The sequence below is a fragment of the Emys orbicularis genome, chromosome 10 (genome assembly GCF_028017835.1).
Source record: "Emys orbicularis isolate rEmyOrb1 chromosome 10, rEmyOrb1.hap1, whole genome shotgun sequence".
Taxonomy (NCBI): Eukaryota; Metazoa; Chordata; order Testudines; family Emydidae; genus Emys; species Emys orbicularis.
The window spans coordinates 18,216,546-18,231,448 of record NC_088692.1 but is presented as its reverse complement, the minus strand read 5'-3'; the positions used below and the strand labels follow the sequence as shown (position 1 = coordinate 18,231,448).

Sequence of the window (14,903 nt, the reverse complement as noted above, 5' to 3'; positions counted from 1 at the left end):
CCAATGCTGCAGGGGGACCTCCTCTATGACCCCCAAAGCCAGTAAAAACGTAACCTGCTCAAGAAGCAGTGTCTCATGAGGGGTCCCTGAAAAGGGACAGGGTAGGGGTGGGGAGGATGGATGGAGAGGAACAGTATGGCATATCCCAATCTGACTCTGTTTAGGATCCAGTTATCCATTGTAATTGAGTCCCAAACACTGTACAAGTGGGCCAGCTTGTCCCTGAACTGGGGGCATGGAAAAGGAGAGGTTACACAAGTCAAAATGGGTACCTGCTAGATGCCAGGGGGGCAAATGGGTGGGAAGGGCTGGTTAAACCCAGAACCAGAGGACCTCCTCCTCTGTAATTGCTGGCTCTTTCTAGAATAATCCCACTGCCACACAGGATGGGACAACTATAAAAAAAAAAAAAAAAAAAAAAAAACAACTGCAAGTAGTATAACTGCTGCAGCTGCTTACCACGACAGTGGTGCCTCTTCACAGCCAGAGTATATACTCCCAAAGCACATCAAGTAGCTCAGGAGTCTTTTAAAAAAGAGGGCAAAATTTTGTTGGTCTTGACTGAGGCACCCGCCACGTCCAGAGCTGTCTGCAACAAAATTTTGGCCAAATGGCCTTCTGCAATGAATACCTTAAACTCTTCCCTGGAGGCTTCTGGCTATTTGTCCATGAACTTAGATATGGCTGCCCAATTGACAAAGTCATATTTAGAGAGCAACACCCGCTGGTTCATATTCTCATCTGCAGGCAGCGGCACAGACAGCCGCAGCGGCACAGAAGCCAGCAAACAGAGCTGTAAACAGGGGAGTTTGAGTGGGAGCTCTGTTGGAGGAGAAGGCATTTGTAGAGGCTGGTAGGGGCCGTGTGCTGAGAAAGAAGCTGAGCCCTGATGCCAGAGGAAATAAAATGCCGGTCAACACTCCTCCTAGAAAAGTCATTGTCATCTCCCAGAGCCCTGGAATGGGCCAACTCATTTTTTAGGACCTCTTTCTCACTGTACCAAAGACGGTGAACGACCCCTTTTTCTCTTGGGGGGAAGCACCAGAGCCCGAGCGCAGGATGGCATCATTTGCTGGATCCAAAGGCATCTGCTGAGGAGATGAGGGTGTCAAGGCCTGCTCCAGAAGGTTCTGCTTCAACTGCAAGTCTCTTGCCACCTGAGTCCTCTTGGTGAATGACTTGCAGATGGTGCACCTCTCTTTAATCAGACCCTCACTGAGACACAATAAGCTGTTGGGGATAGCCCCCCTACATGATGGACATTGCTTGAACCCTGGTGAGGGCATCACACAGGGCAGCTAACTACTCTACTAACACTAAACTAACACTTAAACTTAACCAAGGTACTATATAAAAGTACTATATTACTATATAAAAGTTCTCAGAAAACTAGGAGTGAAAGTGTGACTGCTTAATGACTACAAGCTGCATGGAATCTTTTTTAAAACATGAGAGGTTCAAATTAAATGTTTACCCCAAATTTAAAAAAAATTGTAAGAGGATCAAAAAAATGCCACCATGGCTAAACAACAGAGTAAAAAAGAGAGTCAAAAAGGCATCTTTAAAAAATTGGAAGCCAAATCCTACTAAGGAAAATAGAAAAGAGCATAAACTCTGGCAAGTCAAATGTAAAAGTATAATTAGGTAGGTGAAAAAAGAATTTGAAGAGCAACTAGCACACAACAACAAAAATGTAAGTACAATAGAAGCAGGCAGCCTTCCAATCAGTGGGGCCACTGGACAATCAAGATGCTAAAGGAGTACTCAGGGAAGACAAGTGCGCTGCAGAGAAGCTAAATGAATTTTTTGCATTGGTCTTCACTGCAGAGGATGTGAGGGAGATTCCCACAGCTAAACCATTCTTTTTAAGTAACAAATCTGAGGAACTTTCTCAGACTGAGGTGTCAGTAGAGGATGTTTAGGAACAAATTAATAAATTCAACAGTAAAAGTTACCAGGACCAGATGGTATTCATCCAAGAGTGCTGAAGGAACTCATACATGAAGTTGCAGAATTACTAAATGTGGTATGTAACCTATCACTTAAATCAGGCTCTGTCCAGATGACTGGAGTATAGCTAATGTGACACTCATTTAAAAAAAAAAAAAAAAAAAAGGCTCCAGAGGTGATCCTGGCAATTACAGACTGATATGCCTAACTTCAGTACCAGGCAAATTGGTTGAAACTACAGTAAAGAACAGAATGATCAGACACATAGATGAACACAATTTGTTGGGGGAAGAGTCAACTGGCTTTTGTAAAGGGAAATCATGCCTCACCAGTCTATTAGAATTCTTTGAGGGGGGTCAAAAAACATGTGGACAAGGGTGATCCAGTGGATACAATGTACTTGGACTTTCAGAAAACCTTTGACAAGGTCCATCACCAAATGCTCTTAAGCGAATTAAACAGTGATGGGATAAGAGGGAAGTTTTTTTCATGCATCAGTAACTGGTTAAAAGGGACGGAATAAATGGTTTGTTTTCAGAATGGATAGAGGTAAATAGTGGGGTCCCCAGAGGATCTATATTGTGACCAGCGCTGTTCAACATATTTATAAATGATCCAGAAAAAGGGGTTAGCAGTGAAGTGGCAAAGTTTGCTGATGGTAGAAAATTACTCAACATAATTAAGTCCAAAGCAGACAGCAAAGAGTTACAAAAGGATATCACAAAACTGGGTGACTGAACAACAAAAGGGCAGATGAAATTCAGTGTTGATAAACGCAAAGTAATGCATATTGAAAAAAAATAATCTCAACTATTCATACAAAATGACAGGGTCTAAATTAGCTATTGACACTCAAGAAAGATCTTGGAGTCATTGTGGATAGTTCTCTAAAAACATTCGCTTAATGTGCAGCAGCAGTCAAAAAAACCTAACAAAGTTAGGAACCATTAGAAAAGGAATAAATAATACGACAGAAAATATACCTCCACTATAGAAATTCATGGTACTCTCCCACCTTGAATACTGTGTGCAGTTCTGATAGCTCATCTCAAAAAAGATATATTAGAAATGGAAAAGGTATAGAGAAGAGCAACAAAAACAATTAAGGGTATGGAACAGCTTCCATATGAGGAGATATTAAAAGACTGGGATTGTTCATCTTGGAAAAGAGATGACTAAGGGGAGATATGACAAAGATCTGTAAAATCAAGAATGGTGTGAAGAAAGTGAATAAGGAAGTGTTATTTACTCCTTCACATAACACATGAACCAGAGTCACCCAATGAAATTAATAGGCAGCAGGTTTAAAACAAAAAAGTACTTTGTCGTACAACGCATAATCAACCTGTGGAATTTATTGCCAGAGGATGCCGTGAAGGTGAAAACTAACTGGGTTCAAAAAAGAATTAGCTAAGTTCATGGAGGATAGGTCCATCGATGGCTATTAGCCAAGGTGATCACGGATGCAACCCTATGCTCTCTGTGTTCCTAAACCTCTGATTGCCAGATGCTGGGATTGGACAACAGAATGGATCACTTAATAATTGCCCTGTTCTGTTCATTCCCTTTGAAGCATCTGGCATTGACTACTGTTGGAAGACAGGATACTGGGCTAGATGGACCGTTGGTCTGACCCAGTATGGCCGTTCTTATGAGGTGAAGATACCACATGGAGCTCCAACTCTATCCACAGGCAGTGCAAAGGAACCGAGGTGGTGAGGGCAGCACCACCTTTATGTGGCCAGGGGAAGAGCGATGGCTGCAGGGCGTAAGTGCTGCCCCTATAGATACTGTGAGGCAAAGATCTCTGGCTCACCGGTATGTAGGGTGCGCACACCCACATGGAATACATGGCTACATCTACTTCAAAGAAGAATCTTACTTTCTTTAATTCAATGGAAAAGTGATTGAGGATTAATAATATCTTAAAAGGTCAGGATATATAAAGCAATTTTCCCACAGCGACTGCATTCCTGCAATTACTGTTTATTATTTGTATTGCAGTAACATCTCAGTCTGTAACTAATCCCCCTTGGTTATAACACAGTATTGTAGGTTTTGTAGTGTGTGATGTGAGGTGCATTCATTTCAATGTCTACACAATCATATTGTGTATGCTATAAATATAATCACATTTGTGAGACTGCACACAAACAAATGTACTGGCATTTGCATTTAACTGAAAAAATAGTACATGCAGCTCACAAGGCTAAATTGTTATAATTTGGTGGCTACTTCAATCACACCCCTGTGGGATTTCTAAACTAAATTTCTTCACACGTAGCTAAAGGCTCAAGAATGAGAAGTTTCGTTTTTAAAAATAAATCCCCCAAGTTAGCCAAGTGTAAACCTATGTGCTTGGGTGGAGCAACACCAACTACAATGGGTGTCTGCTCACATGGAGTTCTTTATAGAACTGGGGCCTAAGACTAAAGATACCTTCCCACAAGCACTTCCTAGCCTGATAATTCCAACAGCTCAATGGAATTTTACCAAATTTTCCAAAATAAGTTTAGCCTTTGGGCTGAGAAAAAGAATGACAAGTTAGAGCACAAAGTACACACAGAGTTACAAATATCTGAAAAAACAAACAGTCATGTAATTAAAATGCTTGTTCAACTACATTGTCACTAGCACAACCCTATACACAGTTCTCACTAACTGAAAGGTTGAGAGGGTGAACAAAAAGCAGGGTTTTTTTAGTTGAACAGGAGTTTCTGAAAGGTGGAAGCAGTCTTTACCACCAAAGGTGACTTTCCATAACTCTTAAGAGCAAGAGGTCCAAGTTCTAAAATGAATCCAATTCTTCCAGGGTGCATTGAAAAGAGCTGCCAAAGCTATTTGGTCTTTCATATTTAATAAAAGCAGAGTCTCAAATCCCACTATAGGTAATATCTATATTATGAAGCAAAATCATTTGTAAATTAGTTACTACTTTTGAACTGGGTCTGTTGATGGGTTAATTTAATATTTCAGGATTCAAGGTAACCAATGCAAACCAAAACACATTAAACTTGTTCAATAATGATAGGCATATATTTAGTAAATAGTCAAGTGTGGATTCTACAGGATACTTTTTTTATTTTAAAGGTACAAAAAGTTCTTACCCTGTTCTGTGACAGCTCCCATACAAAATAAAACTAATGACATCAGAGAAGTCCTGTGGATGGAATGTATTACTTGGAGCTTTGCTCATGTGATTTCTTACAGCCAAAGAGATTTCTTGTATTTCTGTGTGGTTGTTGTTACTACAAACAAAAAAAACATGCAAGATATGTCTGATCCTCCTTAGACCAAATTATACTATAGAAGGAAGTTCGCAAAACAAATTTAAATTATTCCCGGTATTTACTAACTTTAGGAAAGAAACTGCAACACTATTTCAATTTTAACCAGTTTTTGCATGTACAGCAGGAAGTCCCCAGAGCTCATTGGGCCAATCTCATCCCACACAGGCCGAGAGAGAAGGTGTAAGCAAAAACTAAAGAAGTAATGTACTTCATCTCCAATTACCTGTACATTTGTAATTGTCTTTTTTACCTTTTTTCACATCAGTGACCTCAACCAAGCAGAACTACATATTTTATTTTGGAGTACAATTTGTTGAACTGCTTTTGTACCTGTTTTATGTTACTGAAAGATTTTGAGCCTTGGCTGGTTTGCTTGAAAACTTACTATACTAAATAGCTGAGAAACTCCTCAGTGAAAGTTTTGAAGTTAAGGATTATAATCAGTTTTGTAACTACAATTTTGCCAGTACGTTACTCACCCTTTGGAGTAAAGCAAGGGCTTTTTCTGTTGTGTGTGTTATTATTTAGAGATTTGGAGATGACTAGTACATTTTAAATTTTTTAATAAATGGTGTGGAATTTTATATTAGCAGGATTTCCTTGATAGAAACAACTGAGTTTCGGAAGAGCTTCTAAAGAGACAACGTTTCCAGAGAAGTCCCATCATCAAAAACCCCTCAACATATATATAAATTCTGGACTGAGAAGAATAGGGGTAAGAGTCTCTGCCACGCATACCTTTTTAATTTGCCAGGTTTTCCAAGCTATGGTAGATATAGACTTGGATAATACCACAAATTACTTAATTTTTTAAAAAAGAATTTTGTATAACATTGCCACTTGTTTTTCTCAGGCGGAAGAATACCTTAAAAAAGATGGCAATCTCTAGCAGAACAGGAGAAATTAGAGTAAGAAATTTCTAAAAATAGAGATTATTTAATTATCCAAGGATAAAAGAAAACAGGTCACAAATATATCTTAAGGTAGAATCTAAAGATTTATGTAAGGTTTGAGGGACTTGATCTGGTAAATTTATCGAAGTATACTAGAAGCATTTCTGGATTTCAAATTCTCCGCCTATACAAGTTGAATCATCTTATTGAATTACAGGATGGTCAAAACATACATACATGCATACATGCATAACTGAGAGTTGCCATACATGGTTTGGCAATGTTTGACTCTAGATAGAGGCTATTTTAGCCCAAAAGAAGAAGTTATGAAGGAAACACATTCATATGTTCCTAGATTAAGACTACAATTTGAAATATTAAAAACAGAATTTACTAGATATGCACAGAAGCAACAATCTTCTTCCCAGTCAAAATAAAAGTTATAACTGCTGGAAATAAGTATGTTCTCAGATTATGAGACTGAAAAATGCTTTTTGGAAGCCAGGAGTCTGTGTCCTGGAGACCAAGAAGAAGTTATTGTTGAAACACTAGGTGATACTGATCTTACAAAGTTCACATTTCATTAATCTCCAAGTCAATAACTGTCGTTTTATACTAAAAGTATACTGAGCACCCAGTAGAAAAAATAGTCTCACGGTACTGTCATGTTTTATATGACCTTTTAAAAAATATTAACTCTGTATAGCTAAGCTATTTGGATACATTACAGAAGTGTACTTTCTTAAAATTAAAATAAAGTTAGACTGTGAAACAAAGAAGTAAAACACTTTGTAGATACACAAATACTTAAAACAAACTATTTACCTCAGAACCACATCCAAAGGAATTGACTTTAACAGTTTTCCAAAAGCTTGTCTTATACGGGCACCACTATGGACTAGTTGAACCCGGCACACATCAACACACCTGCATGCATAAATAAATAAAATAAATAAATTGAGTCATAATAAAATGTGCGACCAGTAACATATGAACAAAATTTATTGAATTTTTGGGAAAGTACCTTTGTAAAAGGTCATCTGGTAGGGAAGATGACAGGGCATGGAGGCTACTACATGCTTGAAGACAGATATTCACATCTTCAAGAAGGGCTGCATTAAGGGTACAAATAAAGGATGCCATTTTCATTAAGATGGAAAAACTCATTCATCTCCACAGAGATATCCTGAACGTTAAAGGACATTACTGTATAAAAAAAATCATCTTTTTTTGTTGTTCCATTTTAGCTGCATGGATTTTATTAATACTAATAGAAGCCGCATGGAAATCAAAGCTGAAATTGTATCCCTACCATGTATATTTAACATAATTGTGTCATTTAAAAAAAATGTATAACCATAATTAATAATAATCCCTGGCACTTATGTAGCACTTTCTGACCTAAAACAGTGTTGACAGATTAATCCTTCTATTGCCCTATGCGATGGGGATAATACACATTTGTTTCCCCAATGCAAAATAGGCAGAGGTAAAGAAAGTAAATGAATTGCCCAAGGCCAGAAGGATATAAGAGCAGGGCTAGAATACTTGTTTCCATAACCCTGTCACCATTTAGTTTTCCAATCTCTATCTAGCACAATACAGTGGAGTCGCATCATACGCACATTTAACTTACGTGAATTCAACTATACATGCTCAGCAAAAAAAAGAAAAATAATTTAAATACAGTAGTGCGGGCGATTCCGCCCACCATTCCACTCAATGAGCGTATGCCCCACAGTGAGTGTGAGATGGGAGACGTGAATCTGCTGTTCCCTCAGTCAGTCTCAGTTCCCGCATGCCTTTCATAGTGTGAGCATCTCGCCACGCTGAGTGATTCTAGTATTTAGAGATACGTCTTTTTCGTACAACATGGCCCCTAAACGCAAGGCAACTACTTCATCTGGTGCTCAAACAAAGAAACAGCGATCCGTTCCAGCGCTGGAGGAAAAACTGGCTGTGTTGGACTTATTGAGAGACGGTATGTTGGTCTGCAACGTGGTGCGTAAATATGGCCGCAACGAATCTAGCATCCGTGCCATCAAGATTCAAGAGAGTCAAGCCGTGGCATCAAGTGCTCCAATAACTGCTAAGGTGACGAGCCAGGTGAGTGATAAGACTTTAGTGAAGACTGAAAAGGCATTAAACTTATGGCTGGAAGACATGAACCATAAATGTGTGCCTATCGATGGCAACACGTTACGAGAAAAGGCTCATAGCCTCTACGCGCTGTTCAAACCTCCCGCCAAAGAGGAACAGCCTTGTGATGAGAAGGAATTCAAAGCCAGCCAAGGTTTGCTTAACAGTTTTAGGAACCGCTTCAACCTCAAAAACGTGCAGACTACTGGTGAAGCTGCATCTGCCAATGAAGAGGCAGCAAAAGCCGACCCTGAACAATTAAAGAAAATCATAGAAGAAAAGGGCTATCTTCCGGAACAAGTTTTTAATGCTGACGAGACTGGGCTCTTCCGGAAAAAAATACCCAACCGCACTTACACTTTGAAATCAGAAAGACAAGCCCCAGGCTTCAAAGCAGCTAAAGACCATGTGACTGTGTTGTTTTATGGCAATGTGGCTGGGCATTTAATAAAGTCGGGCTTGTTCTACAGGGCTGCAAATCCCCGTGCCATAAAAGGCAAGAACAAAAGTCTCCTGCCTGTGTTCTGGCAATCAAATAAAAAGGCTTGGGTGACGGCAGCATTATTTCTGGATTGGTTCCACAAGTGTTTCATTCCGGAAGTCAAGTGGTACCTCGAAGAGAAAGGACTTGACTTTAAAGTGTTGTTGATCGCAGACAATGCTCCTGGCCACCCTGAGGCACTCCGGTTTGCGCATAACGACATTGAAGTCATCTTTCTCCCCCCCAATACCACCTCCATCCTCCAACCTCTTGACGAAGGCATGATTTGCTATTTCAAGGCCACGTACACGAGGCTTAAGTTCTCATGGATACGTAGCGCTATGGATGCTGATCCCAATCTTAATGTGATGGAGTGTTGGAAGTCCTTCAACATCGTCGATTGCATCACTTATATTAAACAGGCAATGGATGCAATCAAGCCTGAAACAATCAATGTAAGTTGGCGAAACCTATGGAAAGAATGTGAGACCATTGACAAAGAAGTGAAACGCATTGTTCAGGTGGCCAGGCAAGTGGGTGGTGATGGCTTTGTCGACATCCTTGAGGAAGAAATTGAAGAATGAATTGAGGGCCATAGAGAAACATTGACTAACGAAGAGTTAGAGGAACTGATAAAATCGTCTACAGAAGATGAAGATGACGACGACGAACAGGAAGAGCCAGCAAGTTGGAATCTTCATAAATTTGCTGAAGTGTTCCAAGCAGCGAAACACTTGAATGATTTAATTTCTGAATACGATCCCTCTATGGAACGAAGCCTCAAAATCACACGCAGTATTATGGACAATTTGAGACCATATCAAGAAATATTTGAGCAGCTCAAGAGACAACAGCGACAGTTACCGATCACCATGTTTTTCAAGAAAAAACAACCAGCAGCAGATGAGCCTACGCAATCAACTTCTCGAGCCGAACCAGAGCCAACTACTTCGTTTACGACTCACTCTCCGTCACCTCCGTCATCAAGCCCTGAGGACCACCCCCCCCATAGTGTTGTCAGGGGAAGAGGAAGACTAATCATCGGAGTGTGTACAGCGACCATCTTCATCGTCTCATCATTCATCATACGGGCGCTATACTAACCATCATCGTCATCATTCATCGTCATAGTCGTTGTATCACCATTATCGTCATCATCGTAGACTACCAAGACTATCCAGGATGAATGGTGAGTGGTTAGGTTTACTATTTTCCTTTTTTATTCTTTCATTCTTCCGTCTCTCTCTCTTTTATGTAATTAAAAATACTGTAAAATTATATCTTGCATATGTACTCTATTATATGCTGTACACTACTGTATACATTATACATTTATACATATTACTATACAGGGTTGTATACACAAAACCATGTACAGTATACTGTACTTTATGGGTGATTTAAGGGATTTTCAAGGGTAATTTTGACTATACGTGATTTTTGCCTTACGCGCTGACTTTAGAACCTAACCTCCGCGTAAGATGCGACTCCCGTGTACCTCAAATTATGGTAGGATTCCTTATCCTTTGTCAAACATATGCAATCTGACTTCCAAATATCTATCATTCCACTGAGAACCTTAATCAACCTCATGATTGTAGTCCCTTCGTGCAAGGATATTATCTTCTCCAAATAACTGACAGTTTGAGGAACAAGAGGAGAAGGCAAGGGAGTGGTTCTGCAGCTGCAACCAGAGCTCAGAAAAAAATTGCAAATCAGAAGATGACCACAGTTGTATTTATCAATCAGCTGTCTTTACCCAAGGACATATCAATACAGTTAATGGCAGCTTATAAAGGGTAACCAATAAGAAAAAACAATTTTGTGCAATCTTACTGTTTCCTAGAAGTCCTTTACAAAACTTGTGGAAAGATGGAAGAGAGAATAACGGTGCATATGTTTCTGATTTTTTCATTAGAACAGCCACTTCCAAAGCCCAGGTCATCAGTAGTTTCCTAAAAATGCATTACAGAATAGTCATTCTAAACAACTAGATAATAGGACAAAGTTACTCATAAAACATTAAATACCTTAAGTTTTCACATCAACGTGGTAATGCAAACTTGCAAATATTTGTGAAAGAAAACCATTAAATAAGTGAAAATTACCTATCAATTGAGTTTTGGAAGCTCTATATTCAATGTTTGGCCTAGAAGAGTTTCACCTTTGATGTTTTCATGAATATGAAAACATGATCAATTAATTTTTTTCAGATGTTTTAACCTGAATCCTATGAACCATTTATGTTGAGCATGAATGATCATTTTAGTTCATATGTTTTGTATGAAACAGAATTCCTCCACTTTGAAATGTTTAGTCCTCCCCCCTCCTTTTTTTTATTTTAAAGAAAAATAATGCAAACATTTTCCTGGTTCTAAATCAGAACTAAATCCTCTTGAAAAAAAAATCTCAATCTCTGATATGAAGAAAATACTATTTACCTGGTATCTTGAATAAGGTTATCCTTCTTAAGCAATAACCCCAAAAGGTTTAGTATGATAGAGAAATGTTTCTTTGTAGCTGTGGTTACAGTGCTAATCACTGCTCCATCAAACAAAGAAGGAGAGGAGGAGCTGAGGCTACTGGATATGAAGTGGTCATGCCTGAAGGAAAATTAGAAAAGAGTATTTTATTTCCTTAAACATACAACTAAATAAAAAAAAAAAAAAAAAAATCAGTGTTATACTCAGATGTGTTGCCCAGAAAGTAGTTTCAATGTTATAATCGCATGATAGTCTAAAATTTAAAAGCTCCAATGCAGTATGAACGCGTAGCTAAATAAGAATGGGTTAAATTAATTATTTTTAAATAGTTTTATGCTAACTATAGCCTCAAATCCTTTGAAGTACTGAAAATAAATGTAATTTCAACATTAAACTGAGTGACAGAAAAAAAATATAAGGTGTATAAGCAAGAAAGGAAGTTAAAGCTAGATAAGCTGAAAGGGTCTGATCCAGATTTTGCCACTACAAAATCACCACACAGTTTGTCACATCTATTAGCATCTGCTCAAAAGTGTCCCAAGTCTAGAATAATGAGAGTACTGCCTATGTCATTCAGTCCTGACCTGCAAAACTGCACGTAGATGCTTGTGTGGACCATGGTTCTAGTTTATGTCAAGGCCACTATCCCTCATCACCCTCATTAACGCTGGATTCAACCACAAGACATACCTTGCAAAATACCTCAAATAATGAGCGGCAAGGATGGTGAGGTAAATATCTTTTAATTGGACCAATTTCTTCAAGTTGTCTCTTTCACCAACAAAGGCTGATCCAATAAAAGATATTACCTCACCCACCTTGTGTCTCTAATATTCTGGGACCAACACGGCCCACATCATCACTGCAAGCATTAAATAACGAGTGACCAATCATGTACTATTAATTCCAAGGTGGCACAGGAGCAACTTGTGTCTCAGCAATCTGTTTCCCCCCAGATTTCTTCTATTTAAAGCTGGATTTTTTATTTCACCCTTGCAGTCACTTATGTTATGACTACTTGTTGATCTGAAATCTAGAAGTTTTTTATTTATAGGCATTTTATCCCTAATACAACAATTAAAATCTACTTTAATTTTTGCAGTTGCAATGTACAATGTTTCAGTTAATGTTTGCATGCAAGATGCCATACAAAATGAAGCACTGTTTAATGTGTACTGAAAAGAATACGCTAAATATCAGAGGAATCATGTAACATACCAGAGGTTAATTTTTTTCAAATAAGGAAAATCATTAGTTCACATCATAAACTGCTTGCAAAATTTTAGACACACTATAAAATAAACTTAATTCTCAATCTTAAAAATATCTAACATTATGATTTTTAGGAAACTGAGAATATGCATGGCCAATTTCAACCTAGAACCATTTTTAATGGGTGATCTCTAGTACCTATGAAAATAAAATCAATGAAAATAAGGATTTATAAGAGAAATGGTGGCAACACATTGATTACACTACCATCAGTGCTGCTATAATAAAATTCTTCCCTAAACTCAAATACGGTTTACATCTATCTATTTATCCTCTTAAATATTAATGCCTTAGTGATCTTCCTACCTGGTACAATGTGAATATAAAGTGTAGAGAACTGCATACTGGACAGCAGGAAAGTGAATGGCTATGTCACTGTGAACAATCATCAAATTCTTACTCAACAGTGCAAACACAGTTGGAGAAAGGGCCCACATCTATAAAACAATTGTAATAAAAGCACAAAAATATGTATGTAAAGGATATTGCTATTAGTCATATTTACATGTATCTGTTTTATAAAGAAATAAATGGTCCTAAATGTGCTTTAAACAAAAAATGTAATGCTGAAATCACAAAAAACCTGCTAAATTAGGACATTTTTACTAATAATCTTTACTGTCGTCGTCTATCTAGAATTTCTCAAATGTGAATGCTTTCCTGCCCATAGTTGAACACACACACACACACACACACACACCAGTCTTTTCTGATGTAAAAGTTTTCTTTAAAAGGTGATGCAAGGGTACTTTGAATCAAAGTGGCACGATGTGAAAGTTGGAGACAGTGCAGCTTTCTACATTTTTCTTTCCTACTCTGTAATTTCTGTATCGGGGTGGGCAAACTACAGCCCGCGGGCCGGATCTGGCCCCTCAGGGCTTTGGATCCGGCCTGCGGGATTGCCACCCCCGTGTAGGGTGACCAGATGCTAAGTGGAAAATATCAGGACTGCCGCGGGGGGCAGAGAGGGGGGCGCGCCTTTTTAATTGTTACACTCACCCGTCCGGGTCTTCGGCGGAGGGTCCTTCAGTCACTGACAGTCTCCGGCAGCATTTCAGAGGCGGGTAATAAACCTTGCCACCAAAGACAGAAGCACCCGCCACCGAAATGCCACCGAAGACCGTCAGCGACTGAAGGACCCTCCGCCAAATTGCCACTGAAGACCCGGACAGGTGAGTGTAAAAAAAAAAAAAAAAAAAAAAAACCCGCCCGAAACAAAATATCAGGACAAATGGTGTCCCGACCGTACTTCGGTCGGGACGCGGGACAAACTCCTCAAAATCGGGACAGTCACGATTTTATCGGGACGTGTGATCACCCTACCCCCGTGGCACCGCGGGCCCTGCGCCACTCCCAGAAGCAGCCGGCACCACATCCCTGCGGCCCCTGGGGAAGGGGGGGGCAGAGGGCTCCGCGCGCTGCCCTTGCCTGTGGGTACCTCCCCCAAAGCTCCCACTGGCTGGGAAGGGAGAACCACAGCCAATGGGAGCTTTGGGGGAGGTACCCACAAGCAAGGGCAGTGATCGGAGCCCTCCGCTCTCCCTCCCACAGGGGCCGTAGCGTCAGACAGTTCTGGGAGCGTCGCGGGGCAGGGGCAGGAAGGGAGCCTGCCCTGGCCCCGGTGTGTGCCACTTCCACCCCGGAGCCGCTCCAGGTAAGCGGTGCCGGGCCGGAGCCCGCACCCCGAACCTCTCCTACACCCTGCACTCCAACCCTCTGCTGCACCCCACAGCCCTCCTGTACCCCAACCCCCTTCCCTGAGCCCCCTCGTATACTCCGCACCCTTCCTCTGCCCCAACCCCTTGCCCTGAGCCCCTTCCTACACACCACACCCCCTCCCACACCTCAACCCCCTGCGCCAGCCCTACATTCATGGCCCTGCATGCAATTTCCCCACCCAGATGTGGCCCTCGGGCCAAAAAGTTTGCCCACCCCTGTTCTATATACTGTATTCAAATACATTACCCTTTTTTTTGGTTGTTTATATTTTAAATGATTTAATGAAAATATATCCTTCATATTTCTGACCTTGTTTGCTAATCTTCTGTTTTGCTGTCCCCATTTTTTTAAAGCACCCTATACATACACTGCCCCAAAAGGTTTATATTCTACCTTGAAAAGACAGAAAACACGACATCAAATGCAAGATAGCTTTTTACTGTCAGTGAAGATCACTGCAAAAAATATGCCAAAACTACTTTAGTCTCTTTCTTGTCTCATCAAGATAGTAGAATGTCCTGACAATATCAGAAGCAATAACCATCACACCAGTAAAGTATTGTAATGTGGAAATTACATTTCATCACATCTTTAAGACTAGAAATAATTATTTCAAACAATTTTGTACCATGGAAGTTAATATTAAAACTCCCCCCTCAAAAGTAATGAAGGATCA

General features: G+C 39.9%; 1 protein-coding gene across 1 annotated transcript in view; it reads right to left on the bottom strand.

Annotated features, from left to right (window-relative positions):
* Positions 1-14,903, bottom strand: part of SMG1 (SMG1 nonsense mediated mRNA decay associated PI3K related kinase) — a 117,536-nt gene that overhangs the window by 56,699 nt on the left and 45,934 nt on the right. The window contains exons 14-19 of the mRNA XM_065412819.1: positions 12,815-12,945; positions 11,195-11,356; positions 10,590-10,708; positions 7,158-7,245; positions 6,959-7,060; positions 5,058-5,198 (exon numbers count right to left, since the gene is read on the bottom strand). Of these exons, the coding sequence (XP_065268891.1) occupies positions 5,058-5,198; positions 6,959-7,060; positions 7,158-7,245; positions 10,590-10,708; positions 11,195-11,356; positions 12,815-12,945 (743 nt within the window). The remainder of the gene's footprint in view (positions 1-5,057; positions 5,199-6,958; positions 7,061-7,157; positions 7,246-10,589; positions 10,709-11,194; positions 11,357-12,814; positions 12,946-14,903) is intronic.